This window comes from Arvicola amphibius, chromosome 4 (assembly GCF_903992535.2).
Source record: "Arvicola amphibius chromosome 4, mArvAmp1.2, whole genome shotgun sequence".
NCBI classification, from domain to species: Eukaryota; Metazoa; Chordata; class Mammalia; order Rodentia; family Cricetidae; genus Arvicola; species Arvicola amphibius.
The window spans coordinates 4,732,717-4,746,496 of NC_052050.1; the positions used below are offsets into that span (position 1 = coordinate 4,732,717).

Sequence of the window (13,780 nt, forward strand, 5' to 3'; positions counted from 1 at the left end):
ACAGCCCCAGGCTCACTCTCAGCGTGCCTCTACCTATCGGTCAGCTGTCTGGACAGCACCTGGCAGCTGAACAGAGGCTTGCCACAGCAGAAAGCCATCCGTGGAGCTAGCACTGCATGGGCGGAGGGGTCTGTTCTGTATAAGCGCTGCCTCCCACCAGGAACACAGCAACACGCGTGCCTAGAGCTAAGCGAAGGGTGGGCCACCCATGCTCATGCCACAGGGACAGGGGGAGCCATGCTCACGCCACAGGGACGGGGGAGCCATGCTGCTTCTACCCTTGCCACCACACCCATGCTGGACAGAAGGGAAGGAAGATGCGCTCATCTCTCATTCCTGGTGGTCCCTTCAGAACGACAAAAGCCAGCAAAGCCAGCAGGAAAGACAAATGATCAGAACCCAGTCAAGAAAAGCTATCGAGCAAAACTTGTCCTATGAAACCATCAAACCAAATCCAGGAGCTGGAAACAGCCCTCCCCAGGCAAGACCTGTTCTGCACAGGGTCAAGGATCTCAGTGAAATAGCAGTCGACGGGTAATGTGCTTTCAAGGTTCACTCTGGTCAGACAGCAGCATCCTGAGGCAGCTCTGCCCTTCAGTGCTGCCATTTCCCAACACCAGTGCCAACAAAACCTAAAGCCAAGACCAGACAAAGGAGCCAAGGACCCTAAGGGAAGTGCTGCCTGTCGGTGGTAGGTGGGAGAAGCTGAGGGTGGGCACCTCATGCGGGGCTCCTTTGAACACGCTGGCAGACTGGTAGATGGTCTCTGTCCAGAGCTTCAGGTCCTCATTTTCCAGCTCCTCTGCAGTCCTGTACAAAGATTTGGGGACCAGTCCACCCTCTGGTACATCGCACTAGAAAGGAAAACATGGCAGTGAGAGACGTGTAGAGGCCAGGCAGCCCCTCATCCCACATGCCCACCTCCTGGGGCAGCTGGGTTAACGGAGGACACTGGCAATGTTATCAAATACTCTGTAGTACTTAGCAAAATATTTGTGCAGCCCACTTAGATCCAAGTGTTTTTACTTTGGATAAATGAGAACTAGCTGCAGCTGGCTTAGCACGGGATTCACACTAACATGCGTGAGGGACGGAACGCGAGTAATAGACTTTACAGCGCCCTGGAAAGGAAGCGCGGTCAGTTGAGCAGAGATCCATTCCCAACAGCCACCCACAGAAACTACAGTCACTTGGGGCACAGCCCAGCGGCACAGCCTGCCTAATGCACACCAGGCTCTGGGGTTCATCCTCAGCACCACAAAAAGGGAAGGAAGTAAATCAAGATACACTAAATTAGCAAGGTTACTATGTAACCTTGGTCAAACAATTAATGAATCAGCCAAAACTTGACAAAAGACCATTACTTGAACTGATTTGAAAAAGCTGAGCTGACTCTGAAGCTATTCTCACCGTAAATTCTCTAGCTGACCTTAATAAAGCAAACTCACATCCAAGTGCATAAAATCTAAGCGCTCCCATAGCCGGGCGGTGGTGGCGCACGCCTTTAATCCCAGCACTCGGGAGGCAGAGGCAGGCGGATCTCTGTGAGTTAGAGGCCAGCCTGGTCTACAAGTGCTAGGTCCAGGACAGGCTCTAAAAAAAGCTGCAGAGAAACCCTGTCTTGAAAAACCAAAAAAAAAAATCTAAGCGCTCCCGAGATGATCAACCCGGAAGTAACTCCACAGAGAGCAAAATTGCAGCTCTCAGCCTGTAGCGCAGCAGCAACAAGGAAGGTCCCTGCAGTCACCCAAGGTCACAGACACTGGTGTGGACAGGCTACTAGTGAGGCCTGCACTCCAGCATTGAGGGTGTGGAGACGGGAGGACTGTGATTCAGGGCCAGCGTGGCTACGCAATGAGACTGTGTCTCAAGGAAAACAAACACACACTAGCCTGGCCCAAAGTTCAATACCCCTGCCCATAGGGAAGTCAACAGAATTCATGAACGACTCTTGACAGGCAGCCTGAGGAGCTGTTGAGAGCAGGCCTTAGGAGGCCTCAGCTTGACTCTGAGCACATCACAGCATCAGCAAATACTGACGGTAGGGCGCTGAGCCTTCTGCCCCAACTCAGTTCTTGTCCTGACAGCAGTCATGGCTACCACAGTCTGGCCCATGCTTGGACCTTGCTTGGGATCACTGTGGTCGCAGCTACTGGGACTGCGTTGACACCGCCAATCTCCCTCATGGAGCCGAAGCTCAGCTCTTCTGTTTCCTAAATTCCTCCGGCCATTTGGAGAAACCACACTGAAAGCTCAACTCTTCACAGCCAGACGATTCCAGGGCACACACACCTCAGAAGACCCCCATTGGGGTCAAGTGTGAAAAGAGCTGCTAAGAACTTGACCCCTGCTGCTTCCATTCCTCCTGTGTCATGGAGCCAGGCACTTGTCTCTGTGGGCTTCTGTTCCCTGAGCCCTCACGTTAGACTTCTGGGCGTGACCTCCATGTTTTGGCATCAAACTCCTGCACCCAGCACAGGGCCTGCCAGCAGAGGGGTCTGCTCAACTGTCCATCACCTCATGTCCCAAAACCCCAAACCCACAAAAGACAGAAGCAATTCTTCTATTTTCAACTTTGAATATTATGTGGTTTACTTAAGTAGAGGAAAAACAGTCTTGGGAGTAGACTCTCCATCTCACAGGTGTTTTAAGGCTGAGCAGATGGCCAACAGGTGAGGCAGATGTCAAGCAACTGAAGACCGAGTCTGGATGCCCAGCACCTCTGTAAATGCTGAGAGGGCTGAGCGGCCTGCTGGGACTCCACTTCCTGAGAGGTGGGAGGGACCCTGGAGCACGCTGGCTAGACAGACTCACCTGATTAGTGCGTCCTGGGTTCAAATGAGAGGCCCTTCCTCAGTTAACAAGATGGAGACCAACTGAGTCAACCTCGGGCCTACACGCTCACATCACATAGAGATACGTTAAAAAAAAAATGTAGTTCTGAAACACACACAGCTTCTCTGAAGCAGTCAAGATGTGATTTACACAGGCTGCGTGAATAAAGGCAGCTGCAGGGCATCAGACCCTGTAACACACTCCTGGGTGTTAATGTACCACCTCAGCGGCCCAGTCTATTCAACAAAGCAAAACCAGCAGCCACCCAGTTCAGAAAACCTTCAGTGCAAACAAGTGTTCGGCCTTGCCCAATACGTACCATGCACTCCCCGCTCAGGAAATCTGGAATTATCTCTTTATCGATGTAATCCAGCAGGCCTCCAGGGCCCTGGTAGTCATTTCCTGCATAAATGAGGAATTTCCTTCTGGTGTTGTCGTCAATAAATGGACTAACCTGAAACCAATCAGACAAAACAGTGACGTCATCTGCTGCTGCAGTTCAGGGGCCAAGCCTGCACCGCAAGAGCATGCATGGGTGAGGTGGTGGGTGGGTCGCGGCTCTCAGGCACTCTGTGACATCCCTGACAAAGCACTAGGACCCTCACGGAAATCCTGCCTGTGTCCCTCTTAAAGAATCAGAAGCACTTTATATCTGGGTTTATTTGCTTTCTCCTGCCTAGCTGAGACCTTAGTGGGAGGCAAGTACTGAGCATGCCCAGATGGCTACAGAACAGTATCTAAACTCACCAGTGTCCAGAGGACAGGGAAGACCCTGGGGGCTCGGAGGATGAGGAGGCGGCCCAGCGTCTCCGGGTAGTTGGCCTCCACCACCTCGATGATGCGCAGCAAGGCTTTGACTCCAGGTCTCCACAGATGGCGCATGTTCAGTCCTTCAAGGTCTACCAGGCAGGTCCACGAACTATGGATAGTACCAAGATGTGTCTTAGTAATAGATGGTACTTGGCAAATGGCGTCCTATTTCATCTTCTTCTTTTGATATAGAAGTCGTTTACAGCCATTCCCAAATATGACAAGTTTTAAAAATTAAAGTGCCACGCACTCTTATCTGCGTGCACAAAGCAGACTGGCAATGTGACAGGAGCAAAGCCTGAACCACAAGTCAAAGTCCTGACAGAGCACAGCGGGTCTATGAACCGCTGACATCCCAAGGCTCAGGAAGCAGAGGCAGGAGGATCGGGAGTTCAAGGACAGCCTGGCTAATGAGACCCCAGCTCTGAAAAGGCCCCCTCAGACCTGCTCAGTGCTGAGCATCCTGATGCTGCCTCCCTGGCCTGTCACCAAGGCAGACACTTGGCACTGACACACGGAGTGTAAACTACAACGACGACCACACTCGCAGGTACAGCGCCGCCTCGGGAACTGACAGGCACTATGAACAGGACACTGAACATCCTGGCCCAGCAGAACTGATGCTGCTCAACCTGAGACAGGGCCTCATGTAGCTCTGGCTGGTGTTGTACTGTACAGAGCTGAAGATGACCTTGAACTATCCTTCTGCCTCATTTCCCAAGTGCTGAGATTACAGGAGTGACCTATCATGCCTGGCTTTTCTAAGTGTTTTTCTTTTAAAAGTTTTCTCTGCCCATTTGCAGAACAGTATTCCACAATTAGAAGCTGGTTCATCAGAAAGAACTGGGGGTTGGGGGGAAGAAGTCCAACAGGCAAACCGGTCCTGGCTCCTAGGCCCACAGACTGGCAACTCAGGGCTGATATGAGACCTTGGCACTGCCCCGGGACTGACCTTTATCACTTGTTTTCCAACCTTCCAGACTGCTTGGAAACAGTCAGCTATCAGGCTGTGGTGCCAAAGATCAACTAAAAGAATTTAGTTCCTGTTCTTTATATGGACGGAGATAAGGTCCCACCAACCTGATGGGCCGGCCGAAGACTTTGGTATTTTCTTCACATCGTCTTAGGCCTTCTTCATTTATGGAAAGAACCTGTAAGCAAATGACGATGGCCAGGGTCAGTCCAAAGGCGAAAGAAACATCAGACTTAACAGAGGGGTTAAGGCAGCATGACACAGCCACACACGGCCACGGAACCTCCTCACACCCCACAAGGCAACAATGACTGCTTCACTTGCAGAGAGTAAACAGCAGCATCAACAGGAGAAAGCAGGCGGGCTAAAGAAAACACCAGTTCAGAGTACCTGAGCAGGGAGAACTGACATGGGGGTGTTTGCAGACAGGCTCATTCTCGACAGGAGACGGGTGAGGAGTGTGGGTACACCCTGGTCTCCCCATATCAGCCAAGACAGAGGCAGGGAAAACAGTTGCTGGGGGGAGGGTTATAAGGATTCTTGGGTAGAGTAGTAAGTGTGTGTGTGTGTGTGTGTGTGTGTGTGTGTGTGTGTGTGTTTGTGCGCACACACTTAAAAACACGCATGGCTGGGGCACAGGCACCTAAAAGAATACACATCAAAACAAAAGGTATAAATACTGGGGGAGATGGGATTTGTTTTTTATGTCTTAGTTTGTTTTCAAACTGAAAAAAACAGATTCTTCTCTGGACCAGGGGTGCAGCAGATTTGGGGAGGTACAGGGGTGGCCTGGAATCAGGTGACAGCTCAGCAGCCTAAGAAAGGAGCCATCAGCCTGTAAAAGGGAAGGGTCAACAGAAAGAGATCTGGCAGGGGGTGTGACGTGGGTGATCACTCTGAGTCAGAGGGGCCAGGAACCGTCTCCTGGGGCTTGCGCTGTGCGTCCTCCTCAGAAGCCTTTCTGCAGAGCACGTCTCCCCAGGCGTGGGGCATGCACACTTGTCCCAGTAGCCAGCTACGATGCCCCAGTCCTGCTGGTAGCAAGCATGAAGCCAGCATGCAGCCCAGTGTTCCCCAGAACACTCACGTATCGCAGCAGGGCTTCCTCTCCGAGGGCTCGCACCAAGCCCTTGGTGTCCATCTGCCCTAGTCTGAGCACATACAGCGGTCGCCCGTCTGCAGAGAGGCAAAGAGGAAGCTGGGGTGAGTGGCAGGGCATGGCTCTGAGAGGATTCACAAGGGCCAAGGAGCAGCTCCATGCCAGAGGTCCCTCTTGTGAGACCTTGTGTTTGTCCTGGCATAGCACAGAAAGGCTGCCCAGGGAAGCATGCTCTGTGCTCCTGCTTGAGATAAGCAAGAAAACACGTGGAGCCCTGGCCTACTCTGAGGAGCAAAGGGAGACTAGCTTCTGTGTAAGGATGCCATGGGGAGGGCAGCCAAGTCAGGACCCAGGGCCCACACTGCTGGGCTGGGCCAGGCCAAGTGGGACTGAGCTGAGTGCAGCCGCCTGGCTCCCCGACATGAGTGAGCACGGCTGCTGCTAAGGTCAGTGTTCACTGCAGGGGACATTAGCATAGCCACACGTTTTCTATGAACACAGAGGACTTGTTAATTATGAAACAATATTTCCATAAATTATTAAGTTATTGTCAAGATTTTTTAAAAGTCAGCCTTCCTTCCTAAGGACACACATCTGGAAACCCATTAAGTACTACAGCCAACACGTGCTGGGTCTATGGCTCCCTAGCCCAGAGGCCAATGAACAGACCACCTGACTCATGATAGAATCTGTCATCGCCCACCAGAGCAGAGACAACCGCAGGCCAGAGCACACCCTACAGTCGTGACCCTGGACCCAGGCCAGCATCCTCAACACACCAGGTTGGCTGTCATCCTGCCTGAGACCAACACCTGACCCCTGGGGAACATCACCTGCAACCCACATCTCATTGTGTAGCTCTGGCTGGCTTGGAACTTGCTCCAGAGATGAGGCTGACCTCGACCTCACAGAGATCAGCCTGCCTCTGCCTCCCAAGGGGTGAGATTACAAACTCCACCACACCTGACTCTACTGACATTTAGTAAAACACTTTTTTTTTTGTTTTGTTTTGTTTTGTTTTTGTTTTTCGAGACAGGGTTTCCCTGTAGTTTCTAGAGCCTGTCCTGGAACTAGCTCTTGTAGACCAGGCTGACCTCGAACTCAGAGATCCGCCTGCCTCTGCCTCCCTAGTGCTGGGATTAAAGGCGTGCGCCACCACCGCCCGGCAGTAAAACACATTTTAAAAAAAAAATCTTTTGTTTGAGACAGGGTCTCAGCTGTAACTCTGGCTGTCCTGGAACTCACTGTGTTGTCCAGACTGGATTCAATACCTGCCTGCCTGTCTCCTAAATGATGGATTAGAGGCATGAGGCAGCACAGCTGGTCTGTCAAGATCTTATTACCAAAATTTTTTAACCTTCAAGAGTTGAGCCACAAAGTGGAATAAAAATAAATATTACATTTTCAGCAAAAGTTAATAAAGTAATGGACATCAAAGTACACAGTACTGTGTCTCTGTCAGGATCCTAATGTAAGAGGATCTAGAGTTCAGGGTTAGCCTATGCTACATAAAGAGACCCAGTGTCAAACAGAAACCCAGAAGTTACTCAATTACATACAATATTAAAAACAAAATCAAAAGATGAGTTAAAAGCTCCTATTAGCTATTTAAGAGAGTTTAAGGCTAGCCTGGGCTGCTGTACAAGACCTTATCTCAAAAAATAAAAACAAAAGCAAAAATTAATAAAGCTACAATTAATCTGGAGACCTACATTCCCAAAGTAAAAAACAAGGTTTTTAGGACTTGCTGATCTGAAAGGACATTTTCGGAGGAGGGAGGAGCGCATTTTCTAGTATCCTATCACATCTGCGTGAGCACAGTGCCACCCTGCACAGCTGGCAGGCTCTAGGTCAGCAGCCAGAGGTCAGTCGACACAGTGTATCCTCCCACAAGGCTGAGGCGAGTGAGGGACTGGGGGAGGTTCCAGGGGTGGCTGGCATGCCCTGGTGCTGGGCCTCAGTGAGCCCTTCTGCACCATCTGCAGCAGGAGACTGGGCCAGGCAGCTCTGTCTACTGTGCTACTGAGCTGTGCCACACACTGCAGTGCTCTCCTGGGCCAACCACACCACGTCCCAAACTGGCTGTCCAGACTTGGGCGAATGGGCTTCTAACCACACCAGCCAGTCACGTGGTATAGGGTGACCCACAAGCACAGAGCTGTGACCATGTCAGGTTCGCCCCACCTTTGTCATGGTGATGCCAGCCTCCAGCGTAGTAATCCTGAAGGACCTGGGGCGGAGTCCAGGTGTCCAGGATGTAATCCACCTGGTGCTGCTTCCGCCAAGTTAGAGACTGGCACATGATCTCTCTGGCTTTGTCAATATTAAAATCCCGGGCACGCAGAAACCGGAGAATATGCTCATCCTTCGGGATCTAGGAGAAGAGAGATTTCCAGGCTATGTGGGAGGTGCTGGGGAAAAGTCTACCTACTGTGGTAGTCTGAATGTAATTGGCCCCATAAGTTCATAGAGAGTGGCACTACTGGGAGGTGTGGCCTTGTTGGAGGAAGTGTGTCACTGTGCAGATGGACTTTGAGGTCTCATATATGCTCAAGCCACACCCAGTGAGACAGTTCACTTCCTGTTGCCTATGGATCAAGATGTAGGACTCTCAGCTCAGCTCCTTCTCCAGCACCATGTCTGCCTGAACTCCATGTTGTACCATGATGATAATGGACTAAACCTCTGAAACTATAAGCCACCCAATTAAATGTTTTTCCTTTATAAGAGTTGCCATGGTTATGGTATCCCTTCTCAGCAACAAAAACCCTACTTAAGACACCTACCGCCGGGTGGTGGTGGCGCACGCCTTTAATCCCAGCACTTGGGAGGCAGAGGCAGGCGGATCTCTGTGAGTTCGAGACCAGCCTGGTCTACAAGAGCTAGTTCCAGGACAGGCTCCAAAGCCACAGAGAAACCCTGTCTTGAAAAACCAAAAAAAAAAAAACAAAAAAAAAAACAAAAAAGACACCTACCTACTGCCAAATGCCAAGAAGCAGCATTCCTAGGTTGAGCACAGCTTGGGGTAGAAAGCTTTTCTAGCAGGTCTATCCCTTGTGCCACCAAAAAAGTTGCCAGAAAAGTCACCACTGTTGCCATAAAAAAGCACAACTGGGAAAATCCACCCCGACGTCAGCGGAGCAAAGTAAGGCGGAGGCAAACTGACCTCTGCTGTCTAAGGCAAAGGCAGGGTCTCTCTGGCTGGAACTCACTATGTAGACCAGACACAATGACCCGTCTGCCTCTTCCACAACCAGCTGTAAACAGACTTCTTAAACATCCAGCCCCAGCCCCACGCACACTCTGAGCTCTGGGTGAATTGTAGCAAGATCACTTTTCTGTACCCAGTATACAGGAGCTGCAGTGGACAAGATGGTGGTACCGTCACACCGGAATGTTCTCATCCCTAGGATGCTCGCCTGGATAAAGAACAAGGCTGAGGCTATTCCCAGCCTGCTCTGGGCCAGCTATCATCCTCAAGTCTAGACACTCGCGAACAAGGGCCGTGGGACAATCAGGGGCCAGGAAGTGAATGGGAACAACAGCCACTCACAGCATTCCTGGCCACGTGAGGCAAAGCCAGGCCACGGATGTGGCATCAGAGGTGATTAAGAATGTGGGGGCTGGAGTGGGCAGGGAGGAGGGTGCACACACATAATCCCAGCGCTTGGGTGGCTGGCACAAGAGAATCGAGGGTTCGCTACTATTTGGGACTGGAGATGCAAATCAGAGGTTAAATATGCTGTATAGACATACATGGAAGCAAAACACCCATAAACATAAATTTTTTAAGAGATCTTTTTAAAAAAAAAGATTTATTTATTTATTTATTTATTTATTTATTTATTTATTATGTATACAGTATTCTGCCTGCATGTATGCCTGCAGGCCAGAAGATGGTACCAGATCTCATTACAGATGGTTGCAAGCCACCATGTGGTTGCTGGGAATTGAACTCAGGACCTCTGGAAGAGCAGTCTGTGCTCTTAACCTCAGAGCCATCTCTCCAGCCCCTTAAGAGATCTTTTTTAAAGTTTGAAGCTACAATAAGACTCTCCCAAAAAAGAAAGTGGGGGAGGGGGCAGGGCCAAAGAGACAGCTCAGCACGTAGGGCATCCTAGGACCCAGGTTCAATCCCCAGCTCTCACAAGGAGGCTCACAACCATCTCTAACTCCAGTCCCATGGAATGTGATGCCATCTTCTGGCCTCCACGGACACTGCATGCATATGGTACACACATACACAGGCAAGAAAAACATTCACACACATAAATAAATAAAATAAAGATTTAAATAAACAGAACTTCTCGCCCTAATAAACTGGTCACCTACATTTCTTTTAAAATCAAAAGGGAGGTGAGGGGGCAGAACAAGACTGTGGATGCTGGAACCAAGTGGCTTGAGCTGCAATCCTGCTTTATCATGCAGCAGCCCCAAGGCCTCAGTTACTTGCCTGACCCCTCCACTGCCTTGCTGCTTAGACCACACTCACTCACAGAACAGTAGGAGCTGGAGCAGCCACTGCACAGCTGTCCAGGGCAGCTGCTCCTCTGTGGCTGCTTCCCTAACAACTTGCGACATGTAGCTGTAAACCCAGGCAACCAGGCCCAAGGGACCAGGCGAGCCACACAGGATGCCCAGCTCCCTTTATCTGGCCTGTTTTTCATAAACCTCACTCCTGTGGGGCTAGGGTCTCCCCCAATCTCAGAATCAAAGCTCCACTGTGATGGGAGGGCAGGTGACATTCTCCTGAATAACAAAGTATAATGATATGTGTATTAAAATGTCACAGAAAAGAGGATTTCTTTGTATGATAAGGCCAACACTTAAAAAAACGCTCCAGCTCCTCAACACAGACAGACACTATGTTCTACTGATTGGCATGTCGTGGGCTCTAAGCTATACTTTTCTCTGTAAAATGCATAGCTACTTGTGTGTGGATGGCATCTTAGGCCTGCTATGAGGATCTGGTGCCACAGACACACTTGTGGTATTTCGGGTGGGAGGAACAGGTCAATAGACATGGCAAGATCTTTACTCTGTAGCCTCCAGTGAGACCAGAGACTGCAGGATCTGCTGTCAGCAGCGCTGACGGCAGCCGGCACTCACTTTGCCCTTGTGTGTCTCCTGGAGCCACTGGCGCAGTCTGATGAGGCAGCTCTCCTGGAGCGGGGTCAGGTCACCCAAATATCTCTTGATGTAGTCGGCATCTAGCTTGTCTGGAATTTAAGGTACATAGGGTTATTTCCACAGAGAAAGAACCCTTCTCTCAGTGAGGCTGAAGTGGGGGTGGGGCAAGGCAGCAACTGTCCTGGGCAGCCTTTAGGGAGGCATCACTGATAACCACAGGTAAGTAAGCGGTCTTTAAGATCAGATCCCTGATAAACACAGGCGGGTTCAGAGCCTCCTCCGCCTGTAATTTCAGTTCTACTAAGGACAGGCTAATGGCTTCACTGATACAATGCACACTCATCTTCAACACAGGGCCTGAGTTCAAACGCACAGCCCCGACTCTTTCCCCAGCTGACTGTCCAAAGGCAAGCAGAAGAACGATAAATACCATTATTTTAACAATGTTTTTCCAGAGTTAGAATCTTCCTGAGTTTTCTGATTTCCCCCCCTATTTTCTAAACTTTCTATAACTAGAAATTAAAAACTTATGTTTTTATATATGTGCTTAGCACACAGAAAACTGCACACAAACCCTGGCCCAGCCCTGTCACTAGCTGTGTGACCACTCAACTGCGCTGTGCCCAGCAAACCTAGATGTGAACTGAGGCATCCAACTGGTCCCTGAGGCTGAGAGTGGGAGCTGCGCAGAGGAGGCACAGGACCGGGTGACGGAAAAGCTGCCACTACCGTCAATCAAAACACACGGAAAACACTTCCTGGTCCCAATCAGGGGACAACTAGAAATAACTTCCATTTAACGAACAAGAATAAAATAGATGTGCTCTCTAAGTGGGAGGCTCAGGAAACACAGTCAGACATGGATGGGTTTCTCTTCTGTGCAAGGCCGACTGTCACGGACAGAGCCATGGGGAGGAGAGAAGCCCCGGGTCCCCAGACTGTGCCAGGCTCACCGTCAGGGGTTCCTACCACAGGCTCAGATGCTGTGCCTGGGCTGTTGATGGCTTCCCCACTCAGCCCCTCCTTGATGGCAGCAGCATCTGGGACAAGGACAGCTGCAGATGTGGCTTGACTCTTGCTTGATGACAATGTTTCTGATGAGGGCCGCAGAGAGGGTGGGGTCCACCGGGGCACAAAGGTGATGCCCTCCTCCTCCAGCTGCCGCAGGTAGTATTCGATGATTTCTTTTCCCTTCGAGATGAGACAGGTATCCTGTGAGCGTGCGTCACCACCCAGCCATCTCACCTCACCAGCTTCTAAGACATTACCCAAACCAGAATGGGGGCTGTGGACACAGCTCTGTGGTGGAAAGCTAACTTAGCACACGCATGACCCTGAGTGAGTTCAATCCCCCAACTCCTCACCTGTTCACCCCCAAAATAATTCTCACTGAGAGCAGTGGAAACACCCGTAACCCTGACACATGGGAGGCTGAAGCAAGAGGATTAGGAGTTTGTGTGAACTAGGGAAATCTTGCCTTAACAAGTAAACAGTAAGCTAAAAGACAACCAGGCAGTGGTCACTCTCGCAGAGACTGCTACCTCCTTTTCCATAAAATCCCAAGAAAGACACTCACTTTTTTAATGTTGCTGGTATATTGTTTCATGGCAATTTTTTCCACTGTACTTTCAAAACCAAAGAAGGATTTGATATCTAAACTTGCAGACTGTTCGAAGCAGGTCCAGTCTTCATTCTCAGGGTGAACCTGCAGGCAGAGAACCCATTCCCATTACCATGCTCGCAATGGAGGCATCATATCCGCTCCTCAGCTAGCTGACCAGTACCCAGAAGAAGCAAATTTAATGGTGTCACTGTCATGGGGAAGGAGAAAGGCAGGGCAGAAAACTGCCCAGATGGACCCAGACACTCCAAGGCCCTCATCACAACCTCACAACTTTCTGGAAGTGATGAACACAGAGCCTTTCAGCTCCAGCCCTTCATCCACTCACCCAGCTCCTGTGGTGCTGAACATGGACAGAAAAAGAGCCACACTGTGTGCTGCTCGGGCTCCCGGGGAGAGCCACACTGTGTGCTGCTTGGGCTCCTGGGGAGAGCCACACTGTGTGCTGCTTGGGCTCTCAGACAGACAGATAAGCCACAGACAGGTGGGAAGGTCACAGGAGCACTATGGAGAAAGGCCCTGAGGGGCTGAAGGCTAGAGAAAGGGCATGCTGGCTGCAGGGCACAGCAAGGAGTGGGAAGGAGGGACAGACTGGTGACTGTGAGGGCTCTGGGCTCCTCTGTAGGAGAGGAGGTTGTGGGCTTGAACCAAGCTGACAAGTGGGGACTCTGTGTGGAGGGCGGGGCAGGAGGCTACCGCTGAAGCAGAGACCAGGAAGGGCATCTCTCACGCTCTGGGAAAGAAGTTTCTGAAGTAAGAATATGCAGTGAGGACCACAACGGACAGATGGTCAGAGCTCTACACTCAAGGACACTCAAACCCTAGCTTCAAACACACACCTAGAGTCAAGAAGCTGGGTCAGGAAAAAGACAAACAACTTCATACTTAAAAACCAGTCAGGAAGCTGGCCTTGTACTACTCACTTGCCTTTAGTCTGAGCACTTGGGAGGCAGAGGCAGGTGGGCCTCTGTGAATCCCAGTCCAGCCTAGGCTACATGATGAATTCAGGCCAGCCTGGGCTACTCAGTGAGACCCTGCTTCAGAAAATACAATCTAATCCGGAGCTGAGTGCGACAGTGCACACTTATAACCCGGCACTCAGCTGAGTGCGACAGTGCACACTTACAATCCGGCACTCAGCTGAGTGCGACAGTGCACACTTATAACCCGGCACTCAGGAGACAAGGCAAGAAGAGAGTGGCAAGTTAAGGCTAGTCTGGTCTACATGGCAACTTTCAAGACAGTTAGGGGCACAGAGCGAGTCCCTGCTTTAGAAACAACAGTCACGGCATCAGCTGGCAGCCCAACTGTC

General features: G+C 50.7%; 1 protein-coding gene across 3 annotated transcripts in view; it reads right to left on the reverse strand.

Annotated features, from left to right (window-relative positions):
- Nucleotides 1–13,780, reverse strand: part of Sec14l1 (SEC14 like lipid binding 1) — a 44,612-nt gene that overhangs the window by 5,097 nt on the left and 25,735 nt on the right. For all 3 annotated transcript variants that reach the window (XM_038327240.2, XM_042054980.1, XM_038327242.2), the window contains exons 5-13: nt 12,424–12,552; nt 11,801–12,038; nt 10,827–10,936; nt 7,902–8,091; nt 5,706–5,794; nt 4,726–4,796; nt 3,583–3,754; nt 3,155–3,289; nt 720–854 (exon numbers count right to left, since the gene is read on the reverse strand). In XM_038327240.2, coding sequence (XP_038183168.1) covers nt 720–854; nt 3,155–3,289; nt 3,583–3,754; nt 4,726–4,796; nt 5,706–5,794; nt 7,902–8,091; nt 10,827–10,936; nt 11,801–12,038; nt 12,424–12,552 — 1,269 coding nt within the window. The remainder of the gene's footprint in view (nt 1–719; nt 855–3,154; nt 3,290–3,582; nt 3,755–4,725; nt 4,797–5,705; nt 5,795–7,901; nt 8,092–10,826; nt 10,937–11,800; nt 12,039–12,423; nt 12,553–13,780) is intronic.